Source organism: Saimiri boliviensis, chromosome 10 (assembly GCF_048565385.1).
Source record: "Saimiri boliviensis isolate mSaiBol1 chromosome 10, mSaiBol1.pri, whole genome shotgun sequence".
Taxonomy (NCBI): Eukaryota; Metazoa; Chordata; class Mammalia; order Primates; family Cebidae; genus Saimiri; species Saimiri boliviensis.
The window spans coordinates 110,111,098-110,126,557 of NC_133458.1; the positions used below are offsets into that span (position 1 = coordinate 110,111,098).

Here is a 15,460-nt window from a genome sequence, read left to right on the forward strand (position 1 = left end):
AGGGCCTCGGATGCTCTCAGAACATCCTGGAAGGATCCCTGCAAGGACAGTATTGAGTCTTGCTGAGAAGTCAGACAGTCGCAGACAGAGGTGGGAGATTTGTGGCCAATGTGCCATTGGCCGTTGGAAAAGCAAGCTGAGGCCTCAACATTTCTTTACAATTCCAGTTCTCTAGCTGCAAATGCCCTGGTTCTGCAGTCCCTGGAGGCCATGCCTGGGCCTGCGCCCCATGTTTACAGCACCCCTGGCCAGCGCTGGGTTGTGGAGGGAGGTCAGCACGTGTTTGTCAACAGGGAACATCCACAGTCTTACTTACAATTTTTGGTTTATTTATTAGTCTCTCCTTATAGATGGCACAAAGGTAAACATCTTGTGGGTCTGGCTGGAGTCACAGCTCCCTGCCTCTGGGGCTGGCTTCTGGGCTTTGCGTTCTTCTAGTGGACAGTCCTCTGGTTAGGGAAGACAGAGCCTTCCCTGCCATGTCCTCCTGCATACTGGTCCAGATCACATCTGCTGCGGTGGCTTGTCATTTGCCGTTGTGAGGCATGTGGTATTTTAAAGCCATCTTTCCCAAGAAAAGTCTCTTTTACGGGAATGTGGCTGTCTCTGTGGCTGTCACAGCCTTGTGGTGGGGGAGGGCCCTGCCTGTGTATTGTTTGGTCTGAGAGCAGAATCCAGCCTGTCCAGGGCCTTCCACCCCCTGGGGATTCGGGAAAGTGCCACTTCCTGGTGGTCCTGCCCCTGCTGTCTGAGTGAGGGGTGCCCCTGTCCCTGCAACTCCCCCATCTATGGCCTGATAACCCTCCCAATGATGCCAGTGCTGTGCACTGTCACAAGAGGCAGGAGAGTCACCGTTTATAAAGGCAGGGCAGAAGCCGGGTGCGGTGGCTCACGCTTGTCATCCCAGCACTTTGGGAGGCCTAGGCGGGCGGATCACAAGGTCAGGAGTTCAAGAGCAGCCTGACCAACATGGTGAAATCCCATCTCTACTAAAAATACAAACATTAACTGGGCATGGTGATGTGCGCCTGTAATCCCAGCTACTTGGGAGGCTGAGGCAGGAGAATTGCTTGAACTGGGATCTGGGAAGTAGAGGTTGCAGTGAGCTGAGATCACACCACTGCACTCCAGCCTGGGCTACAGAGCGAGACTCCATCTCAGAAAGGAAGGAAGGAAGGAAGGAAGGAAGGAAGGAAGGAAGGAAGGGCGGGACACTCAGGCTCCTGCTCTGCCCACCGTTTCCCACATGCCAAGTATCTGCAGGGGGAGTCCTACCCTTTGGCTCATTGGCACAGTCATCTAGGGTACTTGAGCTGCACCCTGGAAACCTCGTGAACCCCAGCTTGGATTCAAATCACATCAGGGTGATTCCGAACACTTGTCTCACGTGATCACCAGCAGGACCTCTGGATAGCCAGGCGTGGGAAGCTAAATGCCAACACCGTCTTTGTCTCCCTCTCTCCCTTCCTCCCTTTTTGTGTCTCTGTCTCTAAATTATAGTATGCACGTAATCATTTAGCATAGTACACACGGTAATGACCGGCTGCTTCTTTTTTGCAAACAAAAGGCTTTAAGCTGCAACATGGAGCGCTGAGATGGAAGAAAAGCTATCACAATCAGTTGTTAAAGTCTAGAAAAAAGAGACCAGGCAATTCCATTTTTCAGATGTGTCCAAATCAGGGCACATCCTCTCGGTCTGAAGGGGTTTAGGTGTGGCCTCTCTGAGGACTAGTGATGGTGGTGTTCAGAGCTGTGGTTTCATAGGAGCAGCACAGGGAAAACGTGGAAGCCCCCCGTGGAGCCCGGCACCCAGCAGCAGCCTCTGCCTGCACCCCAGCTGTCTGCAGGTGCCCGTGCCCAGGGTCAGAGTTCCGCCCTGAAGTATGAACTCCCAGCCAGAGTCCAGAGGGGGTCCCTGCTGTGCCGGCCTCTGCAGAGTGTGCTCCTTGCCAGGAACGTGTGTCCTGGCTGCAGCGGCTTTGTTTTGTTCTCCCTCTCTAACCCAGGTGAAATGCTACCACAAGAAATACCGCTCGGCCACCCGTGACGTCATTTTCCGCCTACAGTTTCACACTGGGGCTGTGCAGGGCTACGGGCTGGCGTTTGGGAAGGAGGACCTGGACAATGCCAGCAAAGGTGAGGTGTGGAGCAGGCAGCCCTGGGCTTTCGACAGCTCCTTGGTTGATTCTTTCACTGTCCGCTTTACCCCCTTTCCAAAATTCAGCCTGTTGACAAAATTGCTCCCAAATTAGAAGAAAGCAGTCATTGGTCTGTAGGAAAAAAAAATTACGGAGAACCAATGAAACTGCCTATGCTTTCTGTATCATGGGACCTCTTTATTGCAGATTTGGGAGTGGTGCTATACTGGTTGGAATAAAAGGTCAATCTGTACTTTTCTGGTTAATCATCTCCACTAATGTGTTAAAATACGTTGTTTTTTTTCAGATGACCGTTTTCCCGACTATGGGAAGGTTGAGTTAGTCTTCTCTGCCACTCCTGAGAAGATTCAAGGTAGGCAGGTTTGTGGAACACTCGGAGGTCCCTGTTGACAATGGTGGAAGGTGGATGATGGCTACGCTGGGACCTGCAGTATTAGTCTCCTGCCTTTGCACATATTTATTTGCCTGTAATTAATTTTATTTAAACATAGGATATTGGATAGTGGAACAAGAAGGCCCACTCATGTCAGTAAGCCCAAGAGGTGGCGTGACTTGACCACAGCCACTCAGCCAGGAGAGCCTCAGGCATGACAATGGCCTTTCTTGCAGGAGTAAGGTGGTATTGCACTGTGGTTTTAATTTGCATTTCCCTTATGGTTAGGGATGTTTAGCGCTTTTCCGTATGTTTGTTGGCCATTCGTATATCTTTTGAAAAATGTCTGTTCACATCATTTGCCCACTTTTTGATGGGATTATTTGTTTTTTGCTTGAGGATTTGTTCGAGTTCCTTGTAGATTTTGAATATTTGTCCTTTGCCAGATGCCTAGTTTGCAAATATTCTCTCTCACTCTGTGGGTTCTATTTACTTTGATGATTATTTCTTTTGTGATACAGACACTTTTTAGTTTAATTAGGTCCCATTTACTTATTTTTGTTTCTGTTGTATTTGCTTTTGGGGTCTTAGTCATGAATTATTTTCTTATATGAATGTCCAAAGGAGTTTTTCTTAGGTTATCTTCTAGACTTTTTATGATTTCAGGTCTTAGATTTAAATCTTTGATCCATCTTGAGTTGATTTTTGTAATATTAGGTGAGAAATGGGGATCCAGTTTTGTTCTTCTACACGTGGCTAGCCAGTTTTTCCAGCGCCATTTGTTAAATAGGGTATATTTTGCCCAATTTATGTTTTTTTGCTTTGTTGAAGATCAATTGTATTTTTGGATTCTCTCTTCTGTTCCATTGATCTGTTTACTTTTATACCGTGCTGTTTTGGTAACTCTAGCCTTGTAGCATAGTTTGAGTCCAATAATGTAATGCCACTAGATTTTTTTCCTTTTTTTGGGGATAGCTTTGGCTATTTGGGCCGCTTTTTGGATTCATATAAATTTTAGGATTTTTTTCTAATTTTGTAAAAAATGATATTCATATTTTGATAGGAATTGCATTGAATCTGTAGATTGCTTTGTATAGTATGGTCATTTGAAATATATTGATTCTTCCAATCCATGAGCATGGGATGTGTTTTCATTTGTTTGTGTCATTTCTGATTTCTTTCAGCAGTGTTTTGTAGTTCTCCTTGTATAGATCTTTTACCTTTTTAGTTAAGTATATACTAGGTATTTTCTTTTTCTTTTTGCAGCTGTCGTAAAAAGAATTGAGTTCTTAATCTGATTGTCAGTTTGATCATTGTTAGTGTGTAACAATGCTACGGATATGCGCACATTGATTTTGAAACCTGAGACTTTACTGAATTTGTTTATCAAATACGGAAGTCTTTCGGAGGAGTCTTCAGTTTAGTTTCTAGGTATATGATCATTTCATTCATTGGCAAACAGCAACAGTTGGACTTTCTTTTTCCAATTTGGGTTCCCTTATTTCTTTCTCTTGCCTGATTGCTCTGGCTGGGACTTCCAGTACTATGTTGAATAGAAGTGGTGAAAGTGGGTATCCTTGTCCTGTTCCACTTTTCAGGGGGAGTGCTTTCCACCTTTCCCCATTCAGTATGACATTGGCTGTGGGTTTGTCATACATGGTTTTTATCATTTTGAGGTAAGTCCCTTCTATACCTAGTTTGTTGAGTGTTTTTTATCAGAAAGGGATGCTAGATTTTTGCATCTATTGAAATGACACATGGTTTTTGTTTTTAAAGGTGTTTATATGATGTATCACATTTATTGACTAATATATGTTAAATCATCCCTGCATTCCTGGGATGAAATCCTCTTGATCTTGGTGTATTATCTTTTTAATGTGCTGTTAGAGTCAGTTGGTTAGTATTTTGTTGAAGATCTATGTTTATCAGGCGTATTAGTCTGTGGTTTTCTTTTCTTTCTTTCTTTCTTTCTTTCTTTTTTTTTTTTTGGTTATATTCTTTCCTGGATTTGGCGTTGGGGTGATACTGGCTTCGTAGAATGAGTTAGTTAGGGAGGATTCCTCTTTCTCAGTCTTTTGAAATTGTTCGGAAGGATTGGCACTAATTCTTCTTTGAATGGATGGTAGAATTCAGCTGTGAATCTGTCTGGCCTTGGGCTCTTTTTTATTGGCATAAAAAACAATTATTGATTCATCTTCACTGCTTGTTGCTGGTCTGTTCAGGGTTTCTATTTCTTCCTGATTTAATCAAGGAGGGTTGTCTGTGTCCAGGAATTGACCAATTTTCTCTCGATTTTCTAGTTTATATACATAAAATGTTACAATCAATACCAGAGCTCATTTGAGAATATTATACACATTTCATAATAGTCTCAAATGATCTTTTGTGTTGGTTGTAATGTTTCCAGTTTCATATCAAATTGAATTTATTTGACTCTTCTCTCTTCTTGGTTAACCTAGCTAATGGTCTATCAATTTTGTTTGTCTCTTCAAAAAATCAGCATTTTCTTTCATTGATCTTTCGTATTTTATTTTGTTTCAACTTCATTTCATTCTGCACTGATTTTTGTTTTCAATTTTTTTCTACTAGCTTTGGGTTTCGTTTGTTCTTGCTTCTCTGGTTCCTTGAGGTTTGACATTAGGTTGTCAATTTGTGATCTTTCAGACTTTGTGATGTAGGCATTTAGTGCTGTAAATTTTCCTCTTATCACTGCTTTTGCTTATTCCAGAGGTTTGATAACTTGTGTCACTATTATAATTTATTTCAAGGAATTTTTAAATTTCCATCTTGATTTCATCATTAACCCCAAAGTAACCAGCATTTTAAAAAGAGAATTAGAAGCATAGTAGGCTGCAAATATTATGTATAAAATGTATTTTTTCCCTAAAAATATGTATTTCAAAAGAAATTGATGCCTTTATCATTAAAGTGAATTGTCGGGATCATCACCAAGATCCACATTCATGGGAGTTTTGTTTCCCTTTTTAATAGCTATGGAAATAATCATGCTTTTTCTGTGCTCATTGTCATAGGTTAGGCAAAAACCTTTAAATGCATGGCTTGTATGTTAAAAATCCCCTCAGTATTCTTAGAAAGGCTTGAAGGGAGGAGTGTGGCTCTGGGAGCCTGGAGCCCAAATCTGTGGGCTCTGAGGCTCAGACACAGCTTACTGGGCCTCTGTGTCCTTATCAGTGAAGTGGTCTGAAGACTTCTGTTTTGCAGAGTGGCACTCAGAGTCCAAGCCTGGTACACAGTGGACGAAAGATCAGTGCTTACTTATCCCTTCCCCCTAGTGGTTTTAACCATGGTTCTATTCGTGGAAAATCCTCTATGGTCTCTGATTAGCGCCGTGGCTCATGGGAGGAGGGCGGAGCATGGAGAGGCTTCTCTGCCCTGCTCAGGTCAGGCTGCCTGCCCGCCCTCATGGTGGAGTCAGGTGGACAGAGGTGCTGGGCCTCACTGGGACTAACATTGCTGCCTGTGTCCTGTGCAGGGTCTGAACACTTGTACAACGACCACGGAGTGATTGTGGACTACAACACAGCAGACCCGCTGATACGCTGGGACTCGTACGCGAACCTCAGTGCGGATGGAGAAGGTGCGTGTGGTCATCTCGTGGTCAGTTATGGAGGAGAAGGGCACAGGGAAGACAGCCTGCTCCAAGAGCTGACAGAGTTTGCAGTCTGCTCAGAAGAGGCAGTCCTCCTGTTTTCTCAGAGGTCCAGAAGTACACCTTTGTGTGACACAGTTGTGAGTTTTGAGGGTCTTCCTGAGAATAAGAGTGGTGAGTTTGGGTCAGGGCTTTTTGTGAAACTGTAACGGGTGGATGAGCTGTCAGTGAAGTTACATCCAGGAGCCCCTTGGCCTGAACTTGTGTGTATGTATAATGCCAGGGATCGTTCCCCCTTCTTCCCTCCCTTCCTGCTTGCATATGGGGAGGCCAAACGCTGCCCACAGCCAACCTAGCTACTATTGTTCAGGCCCGACACGCCACAGACATTTTGTTTGTATTTCTGTTCGCTTGTTAGTCTAGTGTTCCTGATTTATGGCTGTAGCATTTAAATCTCTGTTTTCATGAGACCATCTCACCCAAACATGTTCTCCGTTCACCCGTGGAATGTGCACTTTGGAGCACAGTCAGGCGCGTGAAGGAGGAAAGGAAGGAAGGGGCAGCTGTGTGCTGGAATCTCCGCAACACACAACTGGAGGTTGATTTCGAAGGGGGGAAACTGAGGCTTTTCCTGGCACATCATGCTAATCTCTTACCCTTTTCAACCACTGACTGAGAATCAGACTTGCTTTGGGAAAGAAATTAAAATACTTTTTGTCGAATTAGTTACATCCAGATGTAAAACAGCTAAAAGCACGTGTTGTGGAAGGAACCGTGGTAGCGCCCTGTCTCTGTGGATCTCTGAGCTTCCCATGACTCCAGGAAGGTGGTGTCTGTGGTCAGTGAGAAAAGACACCAATTGTGTGTCCCAGGGCGGCACACGGCTCCTCTCTGTTGTGCTGGGCAGGAGCTTGCTCCTTCATAGGCCTTGTGGGATGGAATTTCAACTCAAGGAATTGTAGCAACCCAAATACACCTGGACCAGAGGTGGAGACCCACGGATGGATGTTGATGGTAAGGGCATTAAAACACAGATGAAGTCTGGGGTTAGTGGGCAAAATGCTGTGGACAGGAGGAGCCTTGCTGTGGCCTGTAAACAGGGTGTTCTTCGCTGGTGTGAATTCTTCAGCACACCAGTCCTTCCAGATAACCAGCACGTTAAAAGAAACGTAGCTGAAAACTTTCAGAAAACTATACATTGTCTCTCAAGAGATAACAGTGTACGTTGGAATCTTAAAGCTGTGCGAATGATTAATAAGTTTTCTCAAACAAGGGTTGTCAACCTTTTGATCACAGAGCTCTTTTTCTACTAGCATCTGTTCGCATTTGCAGAGCTGTATTCTGTCCGTCACGAGGTGATGTTTTCCTCTGGAGGAGAGAGGGGTGAAGAGGTGGCGGGTGAAGTGTGTGAATAAGCAGCTCAGGGCGAGATGAGGGAAGGAGCTAATTTGGAGAGCTGGACAGGACCTCTGAGGACAGCTGACTTAGAATCCTAAATGCCAGGCTGAGGAGGGTGGATTTGACCACAGAAGTCCCTTGCTGCTTGGGAGCCAGTGAGCAGGGCTCTGTTGTGAGGTGATTAATCAGCAGCTACGCCAAGTCTTCTGGAGACCAGGGAAGCACAGCCGGGGAGCCTGGCACCATTGAGGGTGTTGTGAAAGGACATTCTCGTGATGGTGGGAGGTTCCTTGCTTGCCAAGGGAGGGGCACGCCTGGAGGGTTATTGACCGTGACGGAGGCAGGGATTCTAAAACACAGGTGGGTGGTCTCTGTGCTGATGCCGTAAGAGGGGAGCAGTGAAGCTCAGTGGGCAGTGTGGAGGAACCCCAGCTCCTGTGAGGAGTGTGCTCTGGAGGACAGCTCTGTGCTCAGCCCCTCTGTGAGTGCCCGGCTCCTGTCCCCAGGCTGGCTCCCAGCTGAGTCTGTGACTTCCCTGCAGGGCAGATTTTATTCTCCCCACCTCACAATCTGGGAAGTGAAAGCTGGGTGCCTGCAGCCACGTCACTCACAGGTGGTGAAGGACGTGCATTGATTTTATGTAGAAAAAATATAAACAGAAAGCAAATCAGTTGAGTGTTCACCACCCTTTGGGGTTACATGAAACTTCACAGAGAATGTATGGAAGTTCGAGTGTGAGGGTGTGTGTATAGATCCATATGTTGTGGAGGACTTGCCGTTAATACTGGGTGAAATAGACAGAATTCAGTCTTAAACACTCTCAATCACCGACAGTGTCTTCTGAAGATTCAGAGGGAGATACTTTATTTCAGCGTCCTCTCAGTCCATTCACGCTGCCTTAACAGATGACCATAGCCTGGGTGACTTTAACAACATTTATCTCTCCTACTTTGAGAGGCTGGGAAGTCCAAGATGAGGGAGCCAGCCTGGCGGATTCTGATAGAGCTGTCACCTAGTTGCCGACTCCTGCCTTCTTGTGTCTCCATGTGGTTGTGAGGAGAGGGAGGTCCTTGGGGTCCCCTTTCTGAGGGCACCAATCCCACTTAAGGAGTCTCCACCCCCATGCTCTGCGCACTGTCCAGAGGTCCTGCTTCCTAATACCATCACACTGGGGATTAGGTTTTGATGTATCTTAGGGGGCACAAATATTCAGTCCATAGCAGCTACTCAATGCGTGTTTGTTGAATGAATGATTAGAGAGGCAATTGAGCTTTAAATATCTAAGGCCCTGACATGACAAATCACAATTCCCACTGGTGCATTTTTCCTGAAGCGTCTTTTGAGCCAGGGGTATGAGCAGCTAGGACACCATGCTGTGGATTGCGCGGTTAGAGGCACTGGAGCCATGCAGGTGATGGTCTGGTCATCCACTCCCGACTTTGTGTCGTAGAGTGTTTGGTCTACGGGCTATCAGAGAAGGTCTGGCATCGCCATGCAAAGGATGGAGCCAGTGGGGAATGGATGCACAGGAATCTTGGAAAGAAACTGAGAAGGAACAGGGCAGAGTGGAGAGGACACCCAGAGAGAGTGGTTCCCAGATGGTGGGGCGAGGAGTCGGATAGGGTGCCAAGGCAGCCAGGCATACTTTGCAGCCAGATTCACAGCTTTCCTGTGCAGTAAGTGGAGTGGGTCAGAAAGTTTGTGCTTCTACACTTTAAATCTTTGCTTTTTCCACAGACTGACTTTGCTCCATGGAAACAGGGCACTTAGGGGGCTGTGGAAGAATGAGGTGTACTGTAGAAGAATCATCCTACCTGGCTGTCTCACGGGTTCTCCAGGGCCACGGCTGGCCCTGCTTTCCTGCTCTGTCACTGCTGCTACTTCTAGTGCATGTTTTCGGGGTCCACAGTTCTTGTCTTCTGCATATCCACAGGTGGACACTGCTCTGAACCCTTGGAATTGTGTTAGTTTTTTTTTTTTTTCCCGATAAATGATCTTTAAATTAACTTGAGGAAATTTGGGGGGAATAAAGGCATTTGTTGGGAGGACATGGAATAGCACATAGAGTCAAAAGCAGAGCCGTCAGCTGGTGGAGGTTTTGGAAGGGACAGTGCTACTGCTAGCTGCTCTGTGGTCTGGGAAGCCACCCCCGGGGGACTCTTTGCAGGGACCAGCACTAGGATAACAGGCTCCAGCACTCAGCCCTGCATTGCTCTGCTTATGTTCAGATTCCTGGAAGACAGACAGGAATGTGTAGCATTGCGTGGGTCATGGGATGAGCTAGGGTCAAGTGGGCAGAGTGCCCCCCACACCCACCCCGAAGGCTGCATGCATGGAGGGAAGAAGGCCGGTTTTCTAGGGGAAAATGCAAGAGTCATTCCCGAGGAAGAGGAGATGGGTGCTGAGCCCGGACAGTGACAGACACCCACTTGGGGCACTCGCAGCTTCCCTTGGCCCCTGAGGGGTCAGTGGCTGAGAGCTTGGAGTCGTGCTCGTTGTCATGAGACAGTGGCTGTGTCTGCTCTGGACCCAGCAGACACCAAGATAACCAGTTACAAAAGAGGCATGGAAGGGGCTCTGGGATCATGTTCTCTGAGGGTTTCCAGGCTTCATAAAGCAGTAGAGACTCCTCACGCCCAGAGGCCTCATGCATACAGTGGGTGAGAGCGCAGCCTCTTCCCAGCACCTCGTTCATCCCTTGCAGTCTGGATGATACCTGAAGCCCATGAGCACCCCCAGGGAGGTGGAGGGAAGGGGGAGGACTCAGAGTGAGCTCTGAACTGGTACCCCGGATGCTTAGCCCAGAACCTGTCACATGAAATCCGAGTTCTCTCCCAGAACTGGATCTCAGCAACCTTCCCTTGAACCACTGCCTGAGCATTCCTGAGAATTCCAGCTCCCGGGTTACAGGCAAGCATGGAGCCTCTCCTCGGATCTGTGTCTCCTCATCCTGCATCCCCTCCCTCCCCATGTGCTGTCGGGTGTGTCCAGGGTACCTGATTCAATGGAGTGAGTTTTATGCTTTTCTTCCTTTCTTATACATACATTTAAGCTTGTATCAATATTTTTTGAAGATGTAAATTATTGAAAAGAAAGAAGGAATAATTATCCCCATCTTACTACCTGGAGACAAAGCACTCATCACTGGTGTATTTCAGGCATGATTTCTAAATACCATGTAATTTCTCTCTCTCTTTTTTTTTTTTTTTTTTTTTTTTTTTTTTTTGAGACGGAGTTTCATTCTTGTCACCTTGGCTGGAGTGCAATGGTGCTGTCTTGGCTCACTGCAACCTCCACTTCCAGGGTTCAAGTGATTCTCCTGCCTCAGCCTCCTGAGTAGCTGGGATCACAGGTGCCCACCACCACACTCAGCTAATTTTTATACTTTTAGTAGAGACGGGGTTTTGCCCTGTTGGCCAGGCTGCTCTCAAACTCCTGACCTCAGGTGATCCACCCACCTCGGCCTCCCAAAGTGCTGGGATTACAGGTGTGAGCCACCTCACCCAGCCATAATTTCTTGTAATAAGATCAGCCTGTGTATTGTTTTATATCCTGAGTTTTCCACTTAATCCACCTCCCTGAGCATCTTTGCGCATCTTTAAACTTTTCTTTCCATGCCCTTCTTACCGAGCTTCTGCATTCCCTTAGAGGAGCGTCCAAAGTGCGTTTGATCTTGTTGTTGCACTCCTGCAGGGATTCCAAGTCCTCACTGAGAGACACGAGGCTGCCACCACCACCCCTGCCACCAAAGCTCTGCAGAATATCCAGGCTTGGGTCCTTTTGGGAAGCTATTTCCCAGAAAAAACAGTCACAGCTGGGCATGGTGGCTCATGCCTGTAGTAGCAGCACTTTTGAGAGCCTGAGATTGGTGGATCACTTGAGGTCAGGGATTTGAGACCAGCCTGGCCAACATGGTGAAACTAGCCAAGAGGAACACACTTCCACCCCTTGAATATGCCCTGCTCGCCCATGTCCCATACCCAGGGCATGGCATGCCCTGCCTGCATTGCATACCTGCAAAGGTCGTCTTCTTCGTGAATCTCCCTGGATCGTACAGGCAAAGTGGTTTTTCTCTTCAAGTCTTTCCTAATTCCTGATATACCTCAACTGTGGTACATGGTACACCTTGTGGTGACAACTGATGTACATCTATGTCTTCCCAATTAGGGGTCTGTTCTGTTTCTTTCTCCCTGTGCCCACCTCAGCATCAGAACCATGGCAATTCCCAAGAAAATATGAGATGCATGAATATGACATTTTTAGTAGTTCTCTACTAAAGATGACATTTTTAGTATTTTTAGTATTTCTCTACTAAAAATACAAAAATTAGCTGGGTGTGGTGGTATGTGCCTGTAATCCCAGCTACTTGGGAGGCTGAGGCAGGAGAGTCACTTGAACCCGGGAGGCAGAGGTTGCAGTGAGCTGAGATCGTGCCACCACTGTACTCCAGCCTGGGTGACAGAGTGAGACTCTGTCTCAAAAAAAACAAACAAACAAAAAAAAACAAAAAAAAACCAGTCATCTCTGGATAGAAAACTCATCCTTGCTGAATTTCCCTCCCCTCTCCCACTCCGCAGCCCCTCTGTGGCGGGAAGACCCGTCTGCTGCATGTGTGAGTCTTTGCCCCTGTCGGCCTCCGCTCTTGTCTGCAGTCAGCAATGCCAGGCTCGGATCCCAGGACTAGACACCTCCTGGGGTGTGGAAGGCAGAGTCCCGGCCGCATTCCCACCAGGGCTTTAGTCTTCAGGGCTGTCCAACGCTTTGAGGAGTTAAGGAAGGTTTGGCAGCCTCTGAAACATTCTCTTTTAGCTGGAAAAATGTTGTATTGCAGCACTCTCTTTTCCACCCCACCCCTGCCTTTTCTATCCTCGCCCTTGCCTGGTTAAAAAACCCCAGAAATGTTGACTTAAGCTGCATTTATCTCTAGAAGTCATTGCCGTCCTGGAATGGAGCCCTGCACAGCTGCCTTCAGTCTGGGCCCATGTTAGGGGAGCGCCTGCTTTGATGTGTGAGCTCAACATTCTGCTTTCTATATTCAGAAAGGAGCCGGCCTTGAATCCGTTCCAGTGTGGGCAAGCGATCACAAACGCTCTGTCTTCAGCACAGAGAGGCACTCGTAGTCCTGGTCTCCCCGTGGGTCTGTGGTCCTGGCAGGTGGTGGCTGCGGGGGATGGTGGTTGTGTTGGTGTTCCCTGGGGTGGTTGCTGTCCCCGAGGAGAGGGAAGAATGTCCCGAGGCATACAGTGTGGGAGCCTGCCGGAAGCCTCACTATGGTATCTTAATCCTCGAAAGAGCCTGTTTTAGACATAAAGGGAGCAGTTCCAAAGAGAAATCAAAAACTGAAACTGGCCAGAGTCCTTGGTAGCCTTCTGGCACTGCACACTGTTGGCGATGGCAGCTGTGGCTCACAGGGTGTCTCGTGTTTGAGACCATGCAGGACAGGGCTCATACCCTTGACTTTTGTCTTTGAGACTGTGACTAGGCTGAGTCTCACTGGGTGTCCTACCTCCTTATCACACAAGAGGGCTGTGGGTGGGGGATTTCTTACCCTAGCAGGATACACCTGCCCTTTCAGGATCAGGCTTGCTGGGATGGTCTAAGGGAATACCCACAACAACATATGTGCCCCTGGATTTGTAATGTCACCACCAAGAAGGCAGTGTGTAGACAGAGCCCACTACTCCCTCATCTCCATGGCTCAGAGTGATGAAGGATGGCTTCTCTTCCTTTTTCTCCCCACTATTGGGCCTCGGCTCTCCAGACAGGATTCTCCCTGCAGCACTCTTCAGGGAGCCTCTGCAAAGCCCTGGACCCCCATGTTGCTGAGCCCCATGGAGAACGAACATTTCATTTTCCCTGCTGGACGTCTCTGGAGCGTCTGCGTCAGTGGCCACACTCCCCATCCGGATGCTTGCTTGCTTGCTTGCTTGCTTGCTTGCTTGCTTTCTTTCTTTCTTTCTTTCTTTCTTTCTTTCTTTCTTTCTTTTCTTTTTTTTTTTTTTTTTTTTTTTTGAGATGGAGTCTCACTGTGTCACCCAAGCTATAATGCAGTGGCACAATCTCTGCTTACTGCAACCTCTGACCTCCCGGTTCAAGTGATTCTCCTGCCTCAGCCTCTAAGTAGCTGGGATTACAGGCGCCTGCCACTGTGCCTGGCTCATTTTTTGTGTTTTTAGTAGAGATGGGGCTTTACCATCTTGGCTAGGCTGGCCTTGAACTCCTGACCTTGTGATCCACCCACCTCAGCCTCCCAGAGTGCTGAGATTACAGGCGTGAGCCTCTGCTCCCATCAGAACACTTTCTACTTGCTCTCATAAACCACATTCTCTTTCACTTTCCCAGTCTGCAAAGTGGCCTGTTGTAATTGGAGGACTCTAAAGAGACCTCCCTCCAACTGTGAGAGTTTTTTTTTTTTTTTTTTTTTTATCTTATATGCCATTTGTCATATTCATGCATCTCATATTTTCTTGGGAATTGCCATGGTTCTGATGCTGGGGTGGGCACAGGGAGAAAGAAACAGAACAGACCCCTAATTGGGAAGACATAGATGTACATCAGTTGTCACCACAAGGTGTACCATGTACCACAGTTGAGGTATATCAGGAATTAGGAAAGACTTGAAGAGAAACAACCACTTTGCCTGTACGATCCAGGGAGATTCACGAAGAAGACGACCTTTGCAGGTATGCAATGCAGGCAGGGCATGCCATGCCCTGGGTATGGGACATGGGCGAGCAGGGCATATTCAAGGGGTGGAAGTGTGTTCCTCTTGGCTAGTGTATGCAAGAGAAAGCCATGGGTGCTGTGTGTGATGGGTCATGAGATGGGGGAACGTCAGCTTCCTTTCCTGAGCCTGGCTCCTTTGCTGGGTGACAGTGAGCATCCCAGGAGCCACGTGACTGGAGGATACAGAAAGATAACAAAGGGGCTGGAGAGTGCCCTGGGAGAGGCAGAGTCTGGAGAGGAAGGATGGTAGAGAATGGGCTTCTGGACTCCCCAGCTAAGAAATGAGGGAAGTCTGGACTTGGATGTGGCTCTAGGGGTGAAGAGTAGGGGTTTTGGGGTATTTAGGGGGTAGATAAGTAAGACTCTACTACAGATTTAGAGGAAGGGGTAAGCGGCAGGAAAGCTTCAAGAATGGCTGAGGGTTGGACATGAAGGCCTGCTCTGTCACTCTTGTCCTTGACTTTGCCTTGACCTAGGACCTCTTAGCAATCCAAGAGTGAGCAGGATGAGGGTTGCGGCATTGCCAGGCCTGGCCTCTGCCACTTTAAGTGGATACCTTGATGAACATTCCCAGAGTCCAGGCTTTGGGGCTGATAGAGCAGGCAGACGGAGGAGATTCACATTTCTCTGCAGGCTTCACAATAAGTCCTGAAGTGGCCATACTGTGACCTTGGAATGCTGAGCCAAGCTCCAGGAATAGGCTGTCATGAGGATAGGCTGAGTCAGGAAACGCTGGCTGCAGTGTGCAGAGCCAGTCTGGAAGAAGTATCAGATCAAGCTGAGACCATTTAAGTGTTGCCATTTTGAAAATGGATTTGAAAACTTTCTCCCCAAAATAACGTTGGGTTTTAGGATTTGGAAAAGTGAAGTAAGCTTTGACAGCTTCGTGGAGGATGGGGCTGCTGGCACCTGATCAATCCTTCCGTCCTGGCTCTGCTCTTTGCCGAGTGCTTGGGTACACACAGTGCCTTGTGTCTGCAGCCTGGATCCTCTTTGGCAAGATGGGGTGCTGCCCCTAGCATCCAGAGCTGCTCCAGGGCGCTTTGCATGGTGTTTGCCACCCTGTGAATGCTTTGATTCTACACCAGGCAGAAGAATATTTCTTTTGGTCTTGTCCCCAAACCAGGTTTTTGTAATCGTTGCTTGCTTAGGTAGCTCCAGTGAAAAGCAGCTGTCATCAGGCAACTGAAGTTG

At 47.5% G+C, this 15,460-nt stretch overlaps 1 protein-coding gene across 11 annotated transcripts in view; it reads left to right on the top strand.

Moving 5' to 3' along the window:
• Positions 1-15,460, top strand: part of TNS3 (tensin 3) — a 313,618-nt gene that overhangs the window by 191,152 nt on the left and 107,006 nt on the right. For all 11 annotated transcript variants that reach the window (XM_074379714.1, XM_003930795.4, XM_010341376.3 and 8 more), the window contains 3 exons: positions 2,007-2,136; positions 2,446-2,511; positions 6,026-6,130. In XM_074379714.1, the coding sequence (XP_074235815.1) occupies positions 2,007-2,136; positions 2,446-2,511; positions 6,026-6,130 (301 nt within the window). The remainder of the gene's footprint in view (positions 1-2,006; positions 2,137-2,445; positions 2,512-6,025; positions 6,131-15,460) is intronic.